This window comes from Carassius auratus, chromosome 34 (assembly GCF_003368295.1).
Source record: "Carassius auratus strain Wakin chromosome 34, ASM336829v1, whole genome shotgun sequence".
Classification (NCBI taxonomy): Eukaryota; Metazoa; Chordata; class Actinopteri; order Cypriniformes; family Cyprinidae; genus Carassius; species Carassius auratus.
The window spans coordinates 17,907,510-17,929,601 of NC_039276.1; the positions used below are offsets into that span (position 1 = coordinate 17,907,510).

The following is a 22,092-nucleotide window of genomic DNA, read 5'->3' on the forward strand; positions in this document are numbered from 1 at the left end:
CAGCAGAATAACACCACAAACTGGGCCCTGATTCTCACCTGGTCCTGATCCTTCATCCATACGCAGTCACCCAGATTCAAGGCTGGAAAACACAACACTGCTATTTTTACTCCGCACTACCAACACTGCTGTCTCAGGGCAAGAGCAAAGGGCACAAACAGTATCCATGCCCACACGGACAAATAAGAGTGGCTATCACATGATCATCTGCACATCCAGCTCAAACAAAGTGACTCCTGCAACACACCTGGAGAAGACTGTACTTGCAGCAAAAGCCAAAACAGCAGACATCAAGAGCATCATGCTGCCACTCTTTGAGCTCCAAATCAAAAGCACAGCTGATGAAACACTTCAACGAAGCTGATCCTGACAGCAGAGGAAGTAAAATTGATCAATGTCATCGCAAAGGAAGAGCATGGATATAAATAATTGAGATGAATAAATAAAAAAAGCCCTGTCTTTGTCATCTCATCAAAGCTTTAGTATGCAGGATGTGTGGAGACTATGTTCTGGATGAGATTCCCAACCTTAAAGCTGCATTTAGGGTTCCCAAATCTGTCCAATCCTTTGTTTTTACCACAACAAGATTAAAAACCACATAAAGAACAAAAATCAGGTATTTTAGAGATTGCCATAAAAGTGTGTTTCCATTAAAATATATATATATATATATAAAATAAACAATAAAAGACAGAAGTCAAAGTTACATTTAAGACAAAAACAGGCTTTCTCTCACAAAAAGCAAAATTCAATTTTATTTAAATTTAATACCGAAATGTTTATGACTTAAGATTTCCTTAAATTTTTCTTTAATTAAATGAATAATTTAAAATGATTTCCAATTAAAATGTGTCAAACATAATTATAAAAATGATCTTTCACACATTCAGAAAGGTTTAATTTATGTGCCTTATGGCACTAAATTACATTGCAAAAATAATAATGATTCAAAATAATTCACACTGGCGTTTAGACTCTTTGGTCTACAATTTCCTCATAGGTGTTTGTACATCAGTGAATCTCAACCAGTGTGCCAGGGCCAGTCTATCCTTGCTCTGTCCCAAACAGGCAGTTCACCAGAAACACGCAGCTGGTTAAAATCTAAATCGCCATGCAAAGAAAAAACCACAAATGGCTGATTTAGAGCTGTCTTGTCTCTACAAACTAAGCTGGAAGAGCATAAAGTTGTTTAAGTATCAAAAAAGTTACACAATTCACCATCTAAACAGGAGACACATTGTATGTTGAAGTGATCCAATATCTTGTCTAAAAACCACTCACTGTAACGCAACACATGCTACTTCACAGTGTGTTTATTTAGAGCATCTGCCAGCTTGCTATCCACTCATGCTTTTCCTTTCTGCTGTCTGCAAGTGTCTGTGTGTGTGTGTGTGTGTGTGTGTGTGTGTTTGTGTCCTCATTACATACACAGTTAAAGAGCAGATTGGGGAGTCACGGCTATTGATCGTGATGGAAAGCTGACAGCAGTTCCACTGCTCTACATGTACATGATACTATGCAAGCACAAGCATGAGTGGACTACTGTATGTTGACTACTGGAAGGGATCCAGCTTTACAGAGCACATGCCACTTCAACACTCTACTCCCCTGGAGTGGGTCTATATTCCTGTCACTGTGTGAACTCAAGTGTGAGTTTGTCTATATGTGTGTATGAAGCAGACATTTTATTATGTCATGAATATGAAATGATGCTGACAGTAAAATACTGTACACTGCATGAGTACAAAACACTATATGTATGCAAATACAGTGTCAGAATTAACTTTCTATATAAAAATGTTTGTCCCCTGATGTTGAACTTAAAGCACTTTTTTTTTTACTTTTATGAGGGAATATTTTATAAATACAAAATGCACAGTATCAAAATACAGTAAAGAAATATCAGTACAGTTGAAAATAACTGCTGATCAATTTAAAGAAAATACGCTGAAAAAATATCTCACTGACCCAAAAAGTTAAATGTATAATAAAAAAATCATATCATCAATCATATAAGGATCACACCTAGAATATAATATAAAATATAAATAAGTTATATAACTTATTTATATTTGACTAGAATATATCTATCTAGAGCTGCTGATATAGTTCTAGCAACAAAAAAGTATCAAACCATTTTTCTCTCAGGCAATCCATCTAATGAACAACTAACTTAGCAATAAACGTGTAATACACAACACTATTTATACATTTATTATACATTTATTTAACACATATACTTCTAATTTACATTTCCTTGCATTTGTACATAACCTACCTGTCACCAAAACTTTTTTATCCGTTTGTCCATTGGTCTTTTTTTCCCAAACTTCAAATAATAGATTTGTGGTTTATATAAATAAATAAGGCTCCAAATAATGTATGTGATCTTACTTACCAACTGATTTTACCGTGACAGTCTTGCTGGCGGATTCGTCTCCAATTTGCTGCCAAATCCATTCAGGTGCAGTACCGCTCTGGGACCACTCTGTGGCACTGCATCTGTACTGGCCCTCATCTGAGGGGAAGGCATTATACAGGAACAGGGTGAATGTGTCGGGTCGAACCCGCTCCACCCGGACCTGTCCAAAGCTGCTGCGCTCCCTAAAGGTGAGCCCAGGAGTGACTGTTCCCTCACGATCCACTGAAGCCACTGTTACAGCGGGACCCTCGCCCTCCTTATCGGTCCACTGCCATGTCACTGACAGGGGACCCACAGTGTTGCTAACAACGCAGGTCAACTGGATGGTCTCGCCCTCCATAATCTCTGAAGTGTTACTGGATAATGACACAGTGATGTTACTTCCTATGAGAGACAGACAAACAACAGAGGAAATGAGACATCAGTCTTTGGAAACATGACACTAGTGCAAGTTTATCATATTAATTAGAGTACTTTTACATTATGTATGAGTAGATTACTCATGACAAGCTGTATAAAAAACAACACAAATTCTCATTGGGTTAAAACTGACTTTGTAATACAGTCCCTAAATGGCAAGTAAACAAGAACACTATTTTCTCTGTACACATTAGGTGTATAAGAAAAATCCTTATCGGCCTGAATGAAGAAATTACAATACAATACAATACATTTGTATCATCAGCTTAGTTTCTTTAGCTGGCATGCCAAGCTAATGCACATTCTGGAGAAATAAATTGAGGTCCTGCCTTTACCAATAGGGCAACAGGCTCTTTTATAACTTAAAGGTCAGGCTTCTGTACGTAAAGCAACCTATTTCTCTATGAATGATCTGTTTTCTTCTACTATATTGTCTCTGAATGTGAGTGCAAAAGCCACTGGAGATGGATGCTGATAATGCCTGAGGCAAGAACACAAAGTTCCAGGTCTCCACAAGGCTCCTCGAATTTTGAAGGAGCTGCCTGTAATGGACGGTGTTTTGGTGGATCTAAGTTAGCAATCTATAAGACCAGTGACTGGCCACTTTTTGTAAGTGGCCTTGATTTCAGAAGTATTTTTCATTCATTTTTCTCCACAGGCATTTAAAAACATTCTTCATTAAAGAGTTTCAAGACATGAACCAAGCACCCATATAAATTGCAATGTTACCACATTTGATTCAAAGCTACAAAATGTAAATACAAAAAAAAAGTAAATAAAAAGTAATAAAAAGTACAATAAGATGTCTGTAAGATTTTTTAAATGTTATTTAAAGAACTCTCTTATGCTGCATTTACAGTACTTTATCAAAAACACAGTAACATTTCAAGTAAAAAACGTTTTTTTTTATTTAATTATCTTCTCATTTCAATATATTTATAAATGTATTTTATTCATGTGATGGCAAAGCTAAATACTGTTACTTCAGTCTCCAATGTCACATTATATTTCAGAAATAATTATAATGTTGATTTGGAGGTAAAAAAAAAAAAAACCTAACAAATAAACAAACAAACAAAACAACTTATAGACCCCAAACTTTTGATTGGTAGTATATGAACTGTCATTGATTAATAATAAAGTAACATGATATTTAATGCAAAACATATACATACGTTGACTGATGGCATAGTAAGAAGTCATTGATTATGGTTTCTGGGAAGAAGTGTAATATAGGTCTATGGGTAGAGCAGTTCTTCAGTTTTAAGTATTCTTTTTAATTGAAATTGAAAGTTATGTTAGGTCTGAGACTAGGCCTGTACATTATCACTAAAATCAATATGTGATTTTAATATAGACTAGGCCTCGGACTAGCAGGACTTCGGGAATAGTTTTCTCAGTAAGAGGTCTAGAGCCTGAGCGATCATGTACTGTAAGCATGAGTGTAGATCAAAGCCTCCGCAGACATCTCCAGAGTTCTCCACAGGGATTTCACACCACCACATCCCTGTAAAATGAAGCATGTGATAAAACACAAATGGGACTTTAAAGAGACAAAGTTTGCGCCGTTCCCATGGGTCATCCAAGGCTCCCTTCAGAAAGAGGCTTAAGCAGAACTTCTTGAGAAGAAAACCACCACGACCAACCAGGCAACAAACACAAGAGGCTTTGATTTCAATTTCTAATGCGCTCCTTTGCTCTGAGGAGATGAAATAAGACGTTTACACAATGATCAGTTGGGGGATGGCTGTATCTTCACCCAGTCCAGTCTCTCTATATGCAGATGATTTGGTTGTATATATTGTCTGAAAGACCTACTTAGATACTCAGTGAGGCCTTGAACAGAAGACAGAGGACAAGTATGTGGATTAAGAAGGGGCTGAACTCTGCACTGTCTCGAATCCAAACTGCTGCTATCAATCTACTGCTCTAATAACCCTGCAAATATTGCATAGGGTTTCCTGCGGGGGCAAAGACCAAAGCATGGTGTAATAAAGTGCCTCACTTACAAACCTTTCTAAGAGTTGTTTCCCTTTTTCTAGCCATCGTAAAGGGATAGTTCACCCTAACATACTTTCACGTCGTTCCAAGCCTGAATTACTTTCTTTCCTCCACACAACACAAAAGATTATATTTTGCAGAATGTTTTAACTATTTGCTATAACAGTATTAACTAGTTTTGGAAGGAAAGGAAAGACATAACATGCAGATGTAGCTAAACCATGCAAACAACTGTAAGACTACAATATCATGGCATGTTGACATAATGCATCTTCACTTGCTGGCCACCCTTCCAGACCCACTAAAAGCAGATTCCCCTAAGGAGAAGAAAGATATCCAATTTACAAAGTGTGAAAGGACCATTTTCGGACGAGGCTGGATTTGGGTGGGCAAAGTCTAAACCGAACAGATACATTCTTACTAACCTTTGATTCACCTCCTCTCCCCCATCTAGCTTTCATCAACTACGTGTACTTGAGCTCCATTGTGGTTTCTTAGCTTGGGCACAATCCCATCCACCTTGGGGATCTACCATGGCTACACTGAAGGCGACGGCATTCCCACTTTCATTTCATGCCTGTTAGTCTTGGTTTTTTGAGTAGCTCTCACTTGACATGCAATGCTATTTCAAGGGCTTTTCAGGCCTCCACTAAACCAAGTTGTGAAAAAATGCTTTGCATTAATTGATTTTACACAGGACACAGTACAGCATTGCCCTAAACACAACCACTGTCAGGGCAGCTAATCTGACTGTAGCTTACTATTGAAACTATAGGTAGTTAAGTACAATCCAAGCTACTAACAAAACACAGATAACTATTCCAAATATTTTGGTTGAAAACAGTTGTGCTGCTTAATATTTATGTGGAAACTGTAACACTTTTTTTCAGTATTCCTATACAAACAAAGTTCAAAAGAACTACATTTGGCTGAAATATACATCCTTTGTCTGTACTGTCACTTCTGATCAACTGAATGCATGCTTGCCGAATAAAAATATTAATTTATTTTAAATACAATGGGACCATATGCTTTAAATAATGTTCCTCAATCAGATAAAGGTCATACATTGTCTAAGCAGCATAGATTTTTAATTAAATATCTACATTTTACTAACCATATAAATATTTATATGAACATTGTTTCAGCTTATCCAACAAAAACAACAAAAAGCAATCCACCAAATTCAATGTCTACTTGTTTTTTATAATGAGCAGATTTTTTATATTCTTCAGGATTTTGTTGTTCATGTAATCACAGTCAATGAGACAAAAACTGATGTGTTCTGTCACACTACACTGCTACTCGTCAATGGTAAAGTTTAACTATCTTGACAACAGCTGAACTGCTTTCACACAACTGTTCTTTTTTTCCTCCTGTTTACTCAATACTTCTAACAGTAGGAGTCTGCGCTATGAGAGAGCACCTGGCACAACAACAGAAAAACATTTGCGAAAATATGGGGAGATACTTAAATCACTTATAAGAGGTTGATTCTGTACGTATATTGTAGAAACCTTCAGCAGAAGACCTTTAATAGCTGTTTGCCTCCAAAGTATTACTAAACCAATTTCTTAACTCTACTTTCCGAAACTGCTCGCTTATAAGCTAAACTACATCAAAATAATCCACTTAAGGTGACAAGCATCTATATTGAGACAGAAAGTAACATCTTTCATTTAATAAGATAGCTATTGAGAGGTATCAGCTAACTACTCTAGGGGCCAGTCAGAAACAGAGGGCCAATAAAGAACCATCATACTCACTGAGAGGGGTTACAGTGATCTGAACATTACGGGACCGTTTGCTGCGGTCGATGAAATCTCCAGTGAGGGTCTTCTCCCGTTCTGTCACTCTGCAGATGTATTTCCCAGAGTCCTCCGGCAGTAGCCGCTGTAACTTGAGCAGGTGGATGGACGGGCTCTCTTTGCGCACAGTCAGGAGGCCGGTGGCCTCCCGCTCCACATAGTTGGGTCCCAATACGGGCACGGCGCTGGGCCCAATCACGGCTACGGGGGAGCTGCTGAAGACCCACGACACCAAGAAGAAGCGCTCTGGAACGTTCTGAGCGTCGATGGTGCAGCGGAGCTCCAGCGGCTCACCAGCCGTGTAGGCCCGGCGCTCGGTGGTCACCTGGATACTAAAGTCTCGATCTGCCAAAGAAAGAGAGAGAAATTTGATTAAGCCATGACAAAACGGTCCGCAACTGTCATTCATAGAACAAATTTCCATATGATATGCAGTTTGTGCAGCTCATCAGAAAAGCACTTTCTTCACTTCATTTGGCTTCTTCAGAGGTGATTGCCCCTGAGCTCTAATTACTACAACACACTTCCTGAGAAACACTCTACTGCATAAGTACATGGCACTGACACAGAGAGAGACTCGTGAAACGTACAGGGGGGATGATGATGATGATGGTGATGTGTGTTTTTACATGCAGCCATTATTCGTATCTCACGCTGTGCAATGCTCTCCAAAATAACAGCACTGTAAACAGGCCTGTTCTAAAAGAGGAATTCACAGATCACAGGGAAACAAAGGCCAGTGGCTGTTTTTCCTTTCCTCCTGTGGTGCTCAAGCAGCGTGTTGCTCCATTAAGACATTACTGGCCGCCTGAATGGAGCCAGTCTGTGTATTAGGTCTAAATCTGCAAGCTTCAGACAGATTAATTAGCAGTGGAGATGAAGGGCTGCACGTGGAAATGAATGAGGAAAAACTGAGAAAAAACAACGGGATACATTAGGTGAATATAAATAAATCTCTCCATTCTGGATCAGACTGCGGTGGAAGAGAGGTTAACAGAATCTGAAATTTGTAGTACGTAATCGATCACATGGTAGTGCAAAAACAACAAAAAAGATGAGTGTTTCAGTTTTAAAAATAAAATCTAAATGATTTAACAAGTACTTTGACAATAGTACGACAGTTTGCAGTGATGTTCCAGTGTGCTCAACAAATCAGAGGAAGACAGTGAGAGTGTATAGCTGTACTTCATCATTCCCCTTGATGTGTCCTGGAAGAGATGACTGACAGCCAGGAGTACAAAAGTGCTTTGTACAAAAGATGCACACTGTCACTATGTTCACTGAACCCTAGACCTCCGGGGTTGACATCTTATTAGAATCTAATTATGAAGATGTTCTTCCTCCTATTACAGCTTCGTTATAGTCAAGTACAGTACAATAAGACGACTGTGAACGAATCTGGCATTCATAAGGAGAGGGATACTTTCAAAGTCACATGAATAAAGATTTTAGAATGGGGAGGAAATGTCAGGATTGAAAGTTCACAGCATGAATGACGCTATTAGATTTGAATTTAGTATGCACAATAGATTTGTATTACAGTCAACCAGAGAGAGAAAGAGAGAAAGAGACAATTGTGTTGAGTGGAAGCGGTAATAACTGTGGTAGCTGGAAGGGGGCTGCATGAACAAGCTGCTGTGTGAGATTCACTGCCAAAATCTTCGTTACGAAATGAGTCCATCGATCTGGTGTAGTATGTGCATCAATGAGCCATTTGATGTCCCATTAATGCTTACTGAACAACTTCTGTTTTTTTCACCCCACAGTTCACCAGAGCAATAAACACATTAACAGACAGATGAGAGAAAACACACAAACGTTTACACGTGTTATGAGCATGACATATGGTGTGCTTTGCAAAATATGCACAATAGAATAATCGCACATGACCTAGTCCATAATCGTTTCTCTCTTCAGCAGCTTTGAGCTCCCCTACTGGAAAATCAAGTTTAACATGGTTTTTCGGAACATGGTTACTGTTTTCTAGTTGGACCAAGTTGATGACTAGTCAGCATGTTCTAGCCACTGGCTAGTACACAGAGAGCATTGTGTTTGTGTGTTGTCTAGCTGGAAGGGTACTTGGACACAGCCAGCTAGAAAAGGGGATTACAGACAAATCTTTCTTCCCTAGTTTCAGTGTTGCTCTTGAATTGCTCTCTGGAATTTCTAATGGGAACCTCAGTCAGGTGAAGCCTGGCTTGCATGCTAAAGGATCAGGCCATAATGACTTCACCTTGACTCCATTTAAAATCCATTAAACATTTATGTTTAAAAACTACCTTCTAATAAAGTTTCCAACTTTGTAATAAACCCTCCCTGTGTGTAATTGCCAGCATCTTTTAATAAAAGTAGAGAAAATGGTCCATGACCTAAAGACAGCACCAAAAAGGTCTATAACTAAAACTGAATATATGAAAAATATCTCTGTATATCAACTGCTTAAAAGAACATTTAAATAAAATTTTTGATTTTAGTAAGTAACAACTATTAAACATTTTGTTCACTTGGTCTAGATACTGTACTGTTGTTTTATTTTTAGAATTTATTTATAACAGTTTATATATTATTATAATATTCATTGTTTATTGTATGTATTATATTCATTTTTTATATTTTTACGTTTTGAGTTCAGTTTTTCTATTTCTTTTATTTCTATTTACAGTATGTTTAATTATTTTTTGTTCAGTTTTAATTTGAGCAATTTTACTACTTTAGAAATTTTTCATGTAATATACATATACAATATAATTTTTTTGCAGCTTTATTATAAAAAAAAAAAAAAAAAAACTATTTTCATAGTTTTAGTTGACAATAACAATGCTGCTTGATAGTAGAAGGCCGTAAAAAAACATGGAGGCATAACAAACTGAAAGTCATGTGTCTTTAGTAAGTGTAGTTTATCAGAAAACTGGAACACTTGACTGGAAGATGCTTACAATAAAACAGATGACCGTCTATAAAGGCTTTCAAAGGCCATTTACTGTAAACAGCCCCACATACTGAGACTTTCAAAAAGGCACTTAGCAATCAACTTTATAAATGAGTTCATTGTAAGTAGCTAAATTACTGAAATGTTTCAACTCCATTGTAAGCTCCCTTTAACTTCTAGAGGACTTTTTTCCTCATTTTGTCCACATACAGTCAAGGATTCTTGCACCAAAACAGAGGCTCTTTAGTGTTACATGGTGTTAGCTTTTTTCACTCTCTGCAGGCTGCAGGAGTTTTGCTACTGTAGCTTAAACATGTTATGATCAGTTTGACTACTAATGTAGCTCATGCCTTTAAAGTGGGGTCAAATGAACATTGCTGGATGACATTTTGTGAGCATAATCCAGTTTCATAATCTATTTAAAAAAAAAAATCTATGTGAAAATGAGCCTTGTGTAGATTTCTCTTAAACTCCCGAAAGCAGATTTAGCTAATATTCAAGTTGTTCTACTAAGAGTCAATGTGTCTTCCACAAAAACGGTGGCTATTTAGTGTCACATGGCCATGTATCAAGAATCACTGGTCACATGAGCTGAAGGGAAGTCTGCATTTATTTCACCCTGATTCTACACCGCTGAAGACAACCAATCACAGGCATTAGGCTCAGTCCCCATCTGTGGAAGTGCCCATGGGAGACAGCCATCTAATATATACACCCTAAAATCACAACCTGTCCTCTCTTCATTCAATCCGCCCACCCTGGGACTCTTGACCAATAATAGGGCTGAATTAACATGTCAGTCGCAGCTCCCTTCCCGCCGCGCGTTTGATGAGGAGTTGCGCTGTCACCCTCCATTCCCATCAAACCACTGGGCCAGTGTGCTTTGAGATTGAGTTACAGTCCTGTGTTCAGTCAGAGAGAGACAGCACTCATGTCTGCTGTACATGCTGTCTTATGCTCCGCACAGAGCGACGGCTCTGTAATAAATTGGAAAGTAATGGACTAAAGCCGGAGATGAGGGAGGCATTTTTCTGTCCAAGCCTCTGTTCCGTGAAATATGGCTATTCTGGAGAAGGGGAGAGAGGAAAATTTCAGATCTATGACACCCTATGCACTGTGTTAAAGAACAGTTCACCCAACACGACTGCAGAGTGTGACTGAGAAACATTTAAGTCATTATTTAGTAAAATTATTCCCTTTTCCTTTCTTTCAAATCAAATGTGGGGTTATCAGACATCAGACATCAGGTCTGACAATAACATCAAACACCCTTAGTTCTAAAAACTTAGTGCTAAAACTCTCGCAAAACTTACATTTACCCAGAAATGTAAGTTTTGTCATCATTTACTCATCTTCTTGTAGTTTCTTTCTACTGTGGAACACAAAACAATATATAAATAATTGTCCATGCAATGAAAGTCAACAAGGTCCAGATCTACGAAATCCCTGATCATCATATACATCCACAGGCAACATAAAATAGTGCAACACAACCCGTTATGATATGGTCTTGTGATGTACAAGAACCAATGAGGACATTAGTCAACATTTGAGGGTTGTCTCACTACATTTGAAGTCTGTGTATAGTCTTTGATTTGAGAGTGAATTTTGGCTTAAATTTAGATATGTTCATCATACAAAGTGTCACTTCACAAGTATTGAGCTGCCTTTTCACTATCCTCAACAAACCTCAGTAAATCATAAAACAGAAATGGTGCAGAATGGGTTGTTTTTCCCCAAAATAATTATTTAGTAATTATTACATGATTATTTATGTTGATTAGCCCTAGAAAAACTACTAAGGTTTTCTTTCAAACATACTAGCGGTCATTTATTTTGTGTGGATATGTATATATATATTCATACATTCATAAACAATGACAGAATTGACATTATTTTCCCGTTTAAAAGGTGTTGGTCATTAAGCAGATGTCAGTACTGATGATTACTCAACTGATGGTTTGGAGTTAGATGAGCCGATGTGACTGGCTTGTTACGTGAGAGACCACTGAGACTTCACTATGCCATGCTCTATGGTTGAGGAATGGACTCGTGAGAGCCGATGCCTGCTCTATACTCCATGACAGGGAGTTTGATCTTAAGAGGATCAGCGGCCTTCGCTCTGGGACTCCGGTAATGTGCTTAATTTTAGATAGTGATCGGCTCACAAGGCATAATTAAGCATTTCTGCAGGAAAGCAGAGTCATGCATGCTCTGTTTTAGACAGCAAGGTGACCATGACCAAGGCTTGGTTGACTCATCTGTCTAAAAGGTTTAAACTACACACATAAGCACTTCTGTGGTGTAAAGTGTTTGAAGAAAGTATCATCTTAGTCAGAACAGACACTATATTTGATTTCATATAAACAATTGTAAGGGATAGAGGTACAGTTTGTTTAATACGTCTTAAAAAGATGTAACTTCTGTTATGCTATTCTAAACTTGTATGAGCAATATGACTGCAAAAAACTATTATTTTGATTCTAACGATTAATCAGCTTATTTGTAAATTATTTTACTGATTAACCAGTAGACACTGACTGATTATTCAGCTTTTGCAATTAGTTAAAATGTTGACTTATGCAATATTCTAACAAATAACGGTAATCACTTCAGCTTTTGAAAGCCATATTATGTAATTACAATTATTATACATTTAATTTATGCAAATATATATATTTGTCACAAAATATAAGATGACTGACAAGTAACTGAATGACACATCATTCTGCCTTAAATCTCCTTTTGTAAGTCTATAAGAATATAGGATAAGAAACAGAATAAAGGTAAGTGATAAGACTTTATTCTTGGGTAAACTTTATAGAATAATCTCCCTTAAAATACCTTATAGGGGTATGATAGTCAAAACAGTTCTGAGCTAGATCAAACTTTGATCTTTGCAAACCATCACTTTAATGAAATATTTGATCACTAGCTAGCTCCACACTGGAGATCTGTTTTATAACAGAAAATCAAGTTGTAATTCTAACTGAAATCGACACTGACTCTGGTTTTTCATGTTTAATACTGTAAAGCTGCTTGATTTAAGGCTTTGCATATAAATATGACGTGACTGGACTTTACTGCAGAGCTCATGCAAAAAATCTACATCGTTGTAATCAAATGCATTTTTACCTGTTGCATTCACACTGCTGCCAGTTTATTTCGTTGAGTCATTCCACGAAACGGTAAGATTTGAGTCACTTGGACATTTTAAGTGTATTTTATCTATCGAGTCACCAAAATCTATTTTAAAAATATTTTTGTTGTAATTGAAATGTCTCCTTTAATACGTTTTAAAAACATGACATACATTTTATCTTTACATTATAAATTATCTTTTTTTTTTTTTTTTTTTTTTTTTTAGTGGACACCACCTATTTTGTCATGTCCCTCATGGCCTTCTAAGTGTACCTGGGATATAAATAATACAATTAGAAAAAAGTCCATACAGTTTGCTATTTTCATAAATATCTATCTGTACTTTTTTGCTATTAATGTTTATTTTAAGTAAATTAATGATTATTAAATAAAATCAAAATCAATCCCATCAACACCGTTACACAAATCATGCTCCCCCATAAAAATAATGAATTGATCCCTATGTGACATCATTAACAGGAAGTGACACCATATAAATCTTCTAAACAACACTGTGAGCAGACATAGGCAAGTTACCACCTTCTTTTATAACTACAACATTATTAATATTGTGATATTGTGATTGTCAAGCTTAACGACTCAACCCCATTATGTCAAATAAAGATGATTACTTGTGAAAATGATCTTTGTTATTTTAACAATATACATTTTTTTTTTTTTCAAATATCATGCATACCATGTGCTTTCCTGTTATTCACTACATTTAGGGCAGGTGCCATTTTTAGTAAAGAATCACAACCCCGTCACACTCAACCCCGTTATTTATTTGATCATAACAGGGTGAGATTGTGATGGGATTGTGTTTTTAACATTTTGGTTATGAAGTTATCCAGTAATTTTAAATGAATTATTATATTTGATCAAGAATCTTACTACATGCATATGTTGAATGTAGTAATGTCCATGTCAAAGCTATGTGTGCAGACACGTGTGTTCTGCCTAGATTTTCACATCTCAGTGTTCAGTAAATTGTACATTCAATAGCCCATGATGACAATGTGAACGAAGTTTGTTTGAAATCTTTCCAAATTCATTAAAAAAATTACAGCAATTACAGCCTCAAGTCTTTTTGAGCATGATGCTACAAACTTGGCACATCTATTTTTGGATGGTTTCTCTCATTCTCCTTTGCAAGACTTCTCAAGCTCCATCAGGTTGCATGGGGAGTGTCGGTGCATCAGTTTTCAGATCTCTCCAGAGTTGTTCAGTCGGGTTCAAGTCTGGCTCTGTCTAGACCATTGTAGGACATTCACAGAGATGTCCCATAGCCACTTCTTTGTTATCTTAGCCGTGTGCGATTGTTGTCCTGTTTGAAGGTGAACCTTCCGCCTAGTCTAAGATTCTGAATCATTATCATTAATGCTATCTCAATTTTTTGATACTGAGCTTTTTTTCTACTCTGAAAAATCACTCGGTCCCTGCCACTGAAAAACAGCCCCACAGCACGAGGCTCTATTGAATGCCACACAAGTTATGTTTTATTTTGATGACTTATTGAGTCAGTTTATAATCTTCTAATGTTTACAATGTTATTGTTGTTTTTCCTGCAGTCGGGTCAATAAAACTTAGTCCAGTTGCAATTTATATCTGTTGTCTTTCTTGGTCACATAATGAAATACAGTGTTTACAGAAAATCTTACAATGAGTTTGAGTAAAAAACAACTATTTATATGTCAAGCTGTATTTGTCTCTTCAAACCACGTTACCCTAGTCTCATTTTTAACCGCCTACATTTTTATTATTAAATTTTTTTTAAGTTTATGAAAAAGTTATTTAATGTTTGTTGAACTCAGTCTGAAATTATAATAATACTGATTTTAGTTCAAAGTGAACCCACTTCTTTGATAAAAAATGATGAGGTTACTGTGACAAAAATAAATAAATAAATCAATTAATTAATTAATTTCAGGCTTTAGTATAGTAAAAGTGTGAGATTTTATGTAACTTTTATATTTGCAATATCTGATTAACAGGAAATTGTTGATTTCATCAAAAATACATTTTTATTATCATATTCAGAGAGCTCCCACAGTGTCCAAAACGGGGTTGGAGATTACTAGTGCCCACATCTTAAAATAATGACCAGTAATATTAGAGTTTTAATGCCTGAGGTGGGAAAATTAGTTTTTTTTCAGGAAGTTAAATATGTCATTAATACTGTGGGGTGTTCAGAAAAGTAATATTTTTTTGGAATGACGTGGAATGACTCCATTATTGAGAGGAAAGCGCAGCATATATTTACATATTCATCCAAACGCCGTTCGGCTGCGTTTGCTTTGAAGCATAGACAGTAAAAGAAATGGACACAGCGAGCCCACTGGAACTCAATTGAGACAAGTGAAGCCCTTTTTTAGCGTTTTTTGGCACTTCCGTTTCTGACGCGCAGACTTAAACGAAGCTTGACGACGTCAGCAACCTGTCTGACAGATGTAAATCTTCTAGTAGCTGTGCGTGAAAACTGCCATCGTTAATCTTGCAGAGACGGCGAGCTTTAGCGGGGAGTTCTTTGTCGTGAGTGAGCAGGAGTAAGTATTTGGATTAATTATTTTGTATAGTATTTTAAAATGTAACGCCACTACGCCATATTAAGTTAATTGCCTGCGAGCTTCTCCTCCTGTCTGTACGGTAATGCGACAGAGAGACGAGTGGTTAGGACGCAATCGTTAGCCTATTTTTTACAAAAACTGTTTATACGGGGCCATAATGTAACATAGAAGGTAATGGAGCCCTTTATACATTGTCGTGTATCTTTAGAAATAAATAATGGACAAACGGAGTTTTTAAATGCCTCAGATGTAAAGTTATTCGCTGTCAAAGTGACGCCAAAATGAATGGGAGTCAACGGGAATGCTAACGCAAGTGAAGTTCTGCTAAAAGATGGCAGCCCCCACCCGACTTCAACTTCCGGTCGAGTTCCTTGCCCCCTGCTTTGAAGCTCTGTCTTCTTCTCTTGAATTGGATCCAGGAGAGCAGAATTACAGTCTTGCGCTACAGCACCACACTAGTCAAACTGCATTATTGCAGGCTCTTACATTAGGTCATATGAGATCAAATGACTAGTCGAAAACATATTTGTCGTAAAAAAAAACAAAATTGTCGATAATGTTGACTTATCGTTACAACCCTAATTGTGCAACATAGTAAAAAATTAAATATTTTCTTCAAAAGAAGATTTTGAAGATTGTTGAACCAAACCCCTTTAGTGACCGTTAACTTGCATTATTGACTCGCAACATTAAAATAAAAAAATAAAAACCTCACCATGAACTCTTATTCTGTCATCTTTAATAATGGAGTCTGTATGCGGCATTCTGTATTCATGACTACTGAAAAGTATTGTAAGCAGAAACCTATATACAGCATATGTACATGATTACTGAAATGATAACTATTTGTTTTCTTCTTTTTATTATGTGTCATCAAATATGATGAAAGGGGGAATTCAAAGATTATTGGTTTTTAATTAACTTGAGTCAAATGTATTTGCAATCAACTGTAGCCAGCTGTCTTTATGTTTACAACATTGTGAACCAAATGGCCCATATAATTAGCCTCTTCAACATCAGGTCAGTGAATGGGCTCTCCATGGGAGAGATCCTATCAGGTCATCATAAGGTTACACTATCATTGGCTGTCCATGGGGTGTTATTGTATTGTTTGCAGCACATTTGTTACCAGATATAAAGGTCTGGTCTCACAGAGATTGTTTGAAGGATGACATGCTAACTAACATCACTGCTGAAGAACTGCTAAACTGCTACTTTCAATAAATTCTTCTCCCCACAAGAACTTTGGTCAAGCTGTCTAATTTTATGTATTAGAGAAATCTGGTACATTGGTGAGCCACCCAAACTACTGCTCAGCCAAATACAGCAACATCTAACACAACTCTCACTCACCTGTGGGCTGAACTTTGACAGACGTCTTCTCCGACTCTTTCCGAGTCATGGTGTACCAGGAGCGATCCGGGTCCTGGATCCATTCCGAGGCCTCGCAGTAGAACTCTCCCTGGTCTGTGGGCTGCAGCTTGTAGATGGTGAGACGGTAGGTAGTCAAACTGATCTTATCCAGCCGCAGGTCTCCTGAAGACAGACGTTGGCGGTACTGTCCCCCCGGCCGTAGAACAAAGTCCCGTGACAGGGTGACCAGGTCACGTGGACCAGAATTGGGGTCATCAGCGGGACGCAGGTACCAGCCCACAGAAACGTGAGTGTGCTGGGACGTCTGGCGTGCGACCTCACAGCTCAGCTGCAGAGTGTCCCCCTCCACTTTCGAGAGAGACTGAGCAGAGGCCATCAACGTCAGAGTGTCTGGGATCACTGTGGAAGAAACCAGGGGATGAGGTTAGTTTGAGAGCAGAGTTCATGAACAACAAAACACACCCTTAAAGCCATTAACTCCTTTTCGATTAACATTTAAACAGGATTGTCTCCTGCAGAGCGGCTCAATCTCAACCCTTTTATTAACTTAGAGCCTCAAGAAAAAACAAGCCTTTTTTTGTCCTCAACAACCCCTTAATCATCTTCTCTCTCCGTCAACATCTAGGTCTTTATCCAATAAAAATGGCAGAATTTTTCAAAGTAGAGTATAACTACAGAACAAACCAAAAGATGTACATGCTTTCTTGGGGCTGAAATATACTTTGCACAAGTACCTCATTCAAGTGTTTTATGCAACTAGCGATCCATCAGTATCGAAATTGAAACCTCCATCTTTAACACCATGCTACCATCCTTTACATGACATTCTGCATCCCATTACCACTAGATGTCTTCATGTTGTGCTAGCATTGATTAGCACCAGTCAGATCTTCAACCTGGGAACCAAAAACTGCTCTGACATCACTGTGCGAGAAATGGATTTTTCTGACAAACCAGAATCCTGGAAATAAACCTGTGTGACATCTTGAGAACTGCAGCCACAATATTTATCTGAACGAGGTGCTGACAGCTGACAGTGTCTCCAATGCCTCAAGTTTCTTTTTCGCAGAGTCTTAAAACAAAAAGAATAATTACAAGTCCTAAATATAGCAGGCTTTTAGCAAAATAAAGGAGCTTTATAGTTATTTAAGCAAGACTATTTGTGGATTTGCTGTAGAAGAGATGTATTAGAGAATGTATTTAAATGACTTCCCAAAAATAAGTCTGGCCATAAAAGGTAATCAGTATAACACATAACTATGTGATTATGGATGGATCTAACATCACTGGCTGATCCTAGGAGTGGCATGGAAATCTACTCCTGCTGGCAGTGCATGATGAGGTGCATCTGGTGTCTCCTGCACCTTGTCACCCCTTCCATGAATCCAGCATTGCATGTCTCCTGCACTGATGACTGAATTTCAATCATGGGCTCCTTATACAAAATTAATATTATAAATTGTATTTTATTGATGGGTATTTTAAATTACTGTATATAATTGGTTGGAGTGTTGTTAATTAGGGTCATGAATAATATTTTGGAATTATAACTCGTGGCATTGTTATCAGGGTTTGTGTCTGTGCACGTTATTCTATCTAAAAAATCCAATAAAAAAAAATCGGAGTGTTCATGAAATTTGTAAGTGTTAATTACGCATCTAAATAGAGGGAATGAGCACGCATTAAATATGCGACTGCCACTGATAAATAATAAAAATAAAAATGTGTATTTAAATGCAAAATACAAAATAAACATTAAATTAAATAGTAAAGATAAATATATCGGATATAATATTGACCGATAACCAATATAGTGCTAATATGTAGTGTATGCCTAGACAAAAACTGCCTGCCAAAAGCATAAATGTAAAGCCTAATATGATCATTAATGTGATTATACATTCAGCTACAGTAGCAATAAGAGAATAGTACTGTACATTCAGCTCCTTTTAACACATTATATCACAGACAAAGAAAATGCTAAATAAAACTAAGCTTTGAACTTTAGAATGTGCAACTTGGTTCAGCTAGGCCACTTGACGACCTTATAATATTAAACAGAGGCCTTCACACGCACTTTAAAAATGAGCCTTTATGAATCAATCAGGCTGTCTGTTTTTCAGTGCCAATGACCCGTAATAAATGAAAACCTAATAAATCGAGTGAACGGACTCACACATACATTCCACTTGGTTTACCTGTGTTGGCATTAAGGAGCATCTGCGAATGAGAGCTCAATTATTCAACTTCATGTTTGCTCACACATTATCACTGCTGAGCTAGAGCGCACGAGCCACACAAAAGGAAAGCAATGCTAATGAAACAACAGCGAGCAGGGTGGGGTGGGGACTCAGCTTATATAAAACTAATGAAATGGGGAGAGATGACTGACAAAGGAGGAACAGCAGACGGCAGCGATGCAAATGAAACGAGGGGAAAGAAATGAAAGAACCAGAGGAAAGATGGCACTGTTTAACAGCAGGTTACTTCAGCACTTCTTTGAAGAATCACAGATGTTAGACACTAAGAAGCAAAATAGTGAAATGAGGCTGAAAGGAGGACTGAGAGACTGAGGTGGAGGCCCTCTGCTGGGTTTTTTAATAAGAAAGCCCATGGTGTCTCTCACACCATGATATACAACTACCTCACGGTTCACAACAGAGGTAAGGAAACACAAGGATAGGCTGGCAAGGATAAAAATAGAAGGGCTTTTTCCATTAGGGCATCTGATTATTCTTCCATTCTTATGTTGTGTGTGTCTTAAAGAGAAGATGAGGGTGTAGGAGTGTGAAAGAGAGCAACCGTTAACACAGATTTCTTTGTGGAGGAGTGTGAGTGTGTGTTCTTATGTAGGCGAAGACCTGAGGGACAATTTTCACTACTGTAGAACCATGTACACCCCCACACTCATCACTGACTCCATCATGCATTATGATGTAAGTAATGGGCAAACAAAATAAGGGTCCTTCATCTTAGCATAAATGCATGCTAAAAAAACAATAAACCCAGAGTCTCCGGAGAAAGCAGGATCAATACTTAAATAGCATATATCATATTCTACAGAAACAAGCTTGTTACCATAACAACTACTCAGCAAGGTCCCATAGAAACAGCTAGCTGTTTCCATGCCAACATTAAATCCTCAACTTGTAAAGGAATAAAGATATTGATGGCATCAAACTACTGGCTCTCCAAGTTAATTCACCAAATCAGGCCTAAAGCGCAAAGCTAGTGCTAATCTCATGCTATTAGCCCTCAATTCATCAGCGGACCAGAGCTGATGGAGAAATAGAGGGATTTAATCGTTGATGATTGTCTAACACAACTATAATTTATCTGAGCTCAAAAACCAAGCCATAGAAATGTACTTGGTTCAGGGAAATGTGTATATATACAGCCATTACAATCAAACGATATATTATATCAACTGCCTCTTTTTTCCATATAGATAAACTGAATAAAGACCAAAGATTACCTGTTAGATTTACCCAAAATGAATTGTATTTTATGTTTAACCACTAAAGAGACATCAAAGCCAGCAGCACATATCAGAAGGACTAGCCAAGTCGAGACTGTTCTCGGTGTATACATGAGCACTGAGCTCCCACTGATCACGTGGAGTTGACCGTCTCCGAAATTGGCGAAACACATTTTTAAATAGGCACTGTCTTTATAAATAAACCACAGATTTGAGTTTTAAACAACTACAATCTTGCCTGAAATACTTTTAAAATTACATTTCATGACACAATTACAGTAATATTTTGAAAATGAACTGAATAAACGGTGGTTGAAATCACAATGCTGCATGAACTCAACCAATCAGCATAGCGCCCAAGTCCCGCCCCCAAAAGTTCCGGAACTTTGAAAAAGTACTAACTCGACAGCAAGGACTTTCTGAGGTGCAATTTTACCCGGAACTTTATTTAGTTCCTGGTTCCTGCAGTGGAAACACACAGAGTACCAGCCCAGGGAGAAATTTCACAACTTTCCTGAAAACAGTTTTATGGGCTGCCATAGACTTGCGGCGGAAGAAGAAGAAAATCATGCTAACGGATACAATAGGTGTTTGGCCCCTATAAATAAATTATAAATCAGGCATCAGTGCTCCCTTACATTACATAATGTGAGTTAAAAATAAAAGACTCAAAACATTTTTCACATAATAACTGGTACTAGGCGAGCCATATTCAAAACAATAAAATAGTCAATATATGCAAATTTAGTTCAATTTGATATTAATATGTAAAGTACTGCCATTTCTTGGCAACCGTAAAGAAGCTACGCCATGTCAAGTCTGACTTTACAGAAATGAAATCAATCCCATTATAAATCAACAAAGCTGTTTTTGATTTTGCTTTTTTAACCTACGACTACTATATATATATAAAGACCTATAAGACCTATAAGATAAAATATGAAAAATAAAATATTGTTCAAAAGTTTAGAGACGGTAAGTTGTTTTTAAAGAAATTAATTATTTTAGTAGGGACACATTCAATTTGTCAAAAGTGACAGCAAAATTATTTCATTGTTATTATATTTCTAAATATACGAAATATTTATATTTCAAATAAATGCTGTTCTTTAGAATGATCTATTCATCAACCTCATCCATGACATGGTAACAATGTGGGGATAAACTTATGAGATGATCTCAAGGTTCCTAGAGTAACAACAGGCTGTCTGTGCAGTCCTGGCTAGTGACAGAAGTACATGGCATTTCATGCCAAAAGATAATGACATTGCCACTCTTGAGAATGTCAATCAGCTCCTTCAACCACTCTATAACCTTACTGATGTCCGGGTCACAATATCCTATCCTTACGCACACCGGTACTGGAGTACATTGGCAGCGAAATCCTCTCTGAGCAAAGCCGAAGACAATCTACTCATCAGACAGATGAAGCAAGTAATGAGAGAAGACTTGCAAGGGAGATACACAGAGCAGGTGGAACGAGTGCTACATATCTGCAGCTTTATGGATGCCCAATTTAAGAGAAGCTTCTGTAAAAACTGGATGACACAGTTGAGGCATGTGTGTAAGAAGCTTTGAATCTTGCAACAGCAGTTCCTTTGGATAGAGAACATCCTCAAGCAGAAAGAGGAGAAAATTGGGAAGAAGTGGGAAGCAGCCGTTCAAGGCAACCTCAGGAAATGAGAATGTCAGTGATAAGGTGCTGTTTGAAATGACGATGTACAAGTCTCTTGCAACCATCATCGCGGACACTGACCCAATGACTCGGTGGAAAATGCATGCTCTTCTGGCAAATGTGGCCAGAATGTATCTTTGTGTCGCTGACACGAGTGTACCTTCAGAGAGAATGTTTAGTACAAGTGGACACATTCCCTCACCTCAGCGGTCAAAAATGAGCCCTGAAAATCTCAACATGCTTACATTTCTTCATCATAATTTTTTATTTTCATAAA

General features: G+C 37.5%; 1 protein-coding gene across 1 annotated transcript in view; it reads right to left on the minus strand.

Moving 5' to 3' along the window:
- Window positions 1-22,092, minus strand: part of LOC113053422 (immunoglobulin superfamily member 3-like) — a 170,798-nt gene that overhangs the window by 33,385 nt on the left and 115,321 nt on the right. The window contains exons 3-5 of the mRNA XM_026218435.1: window positions 16,642-17,061; window positions 6,610-6,996; window positions 2,399-2,806 (exon numbers count right to left, since the gene is read on the minus strand). Of these exons, the coding sequence (XP_026074220.1) occupies window positions 2,399-2,806; window positions 6,610-6,996; window positions 16,642-17,061 (1,215 nt within the window). The remainder of the gene's footprint in view (window positions 1-2,398; window positions 2,807-6,609; window positions 6,997-16,641; window positions 17,062-22,092) is intronic.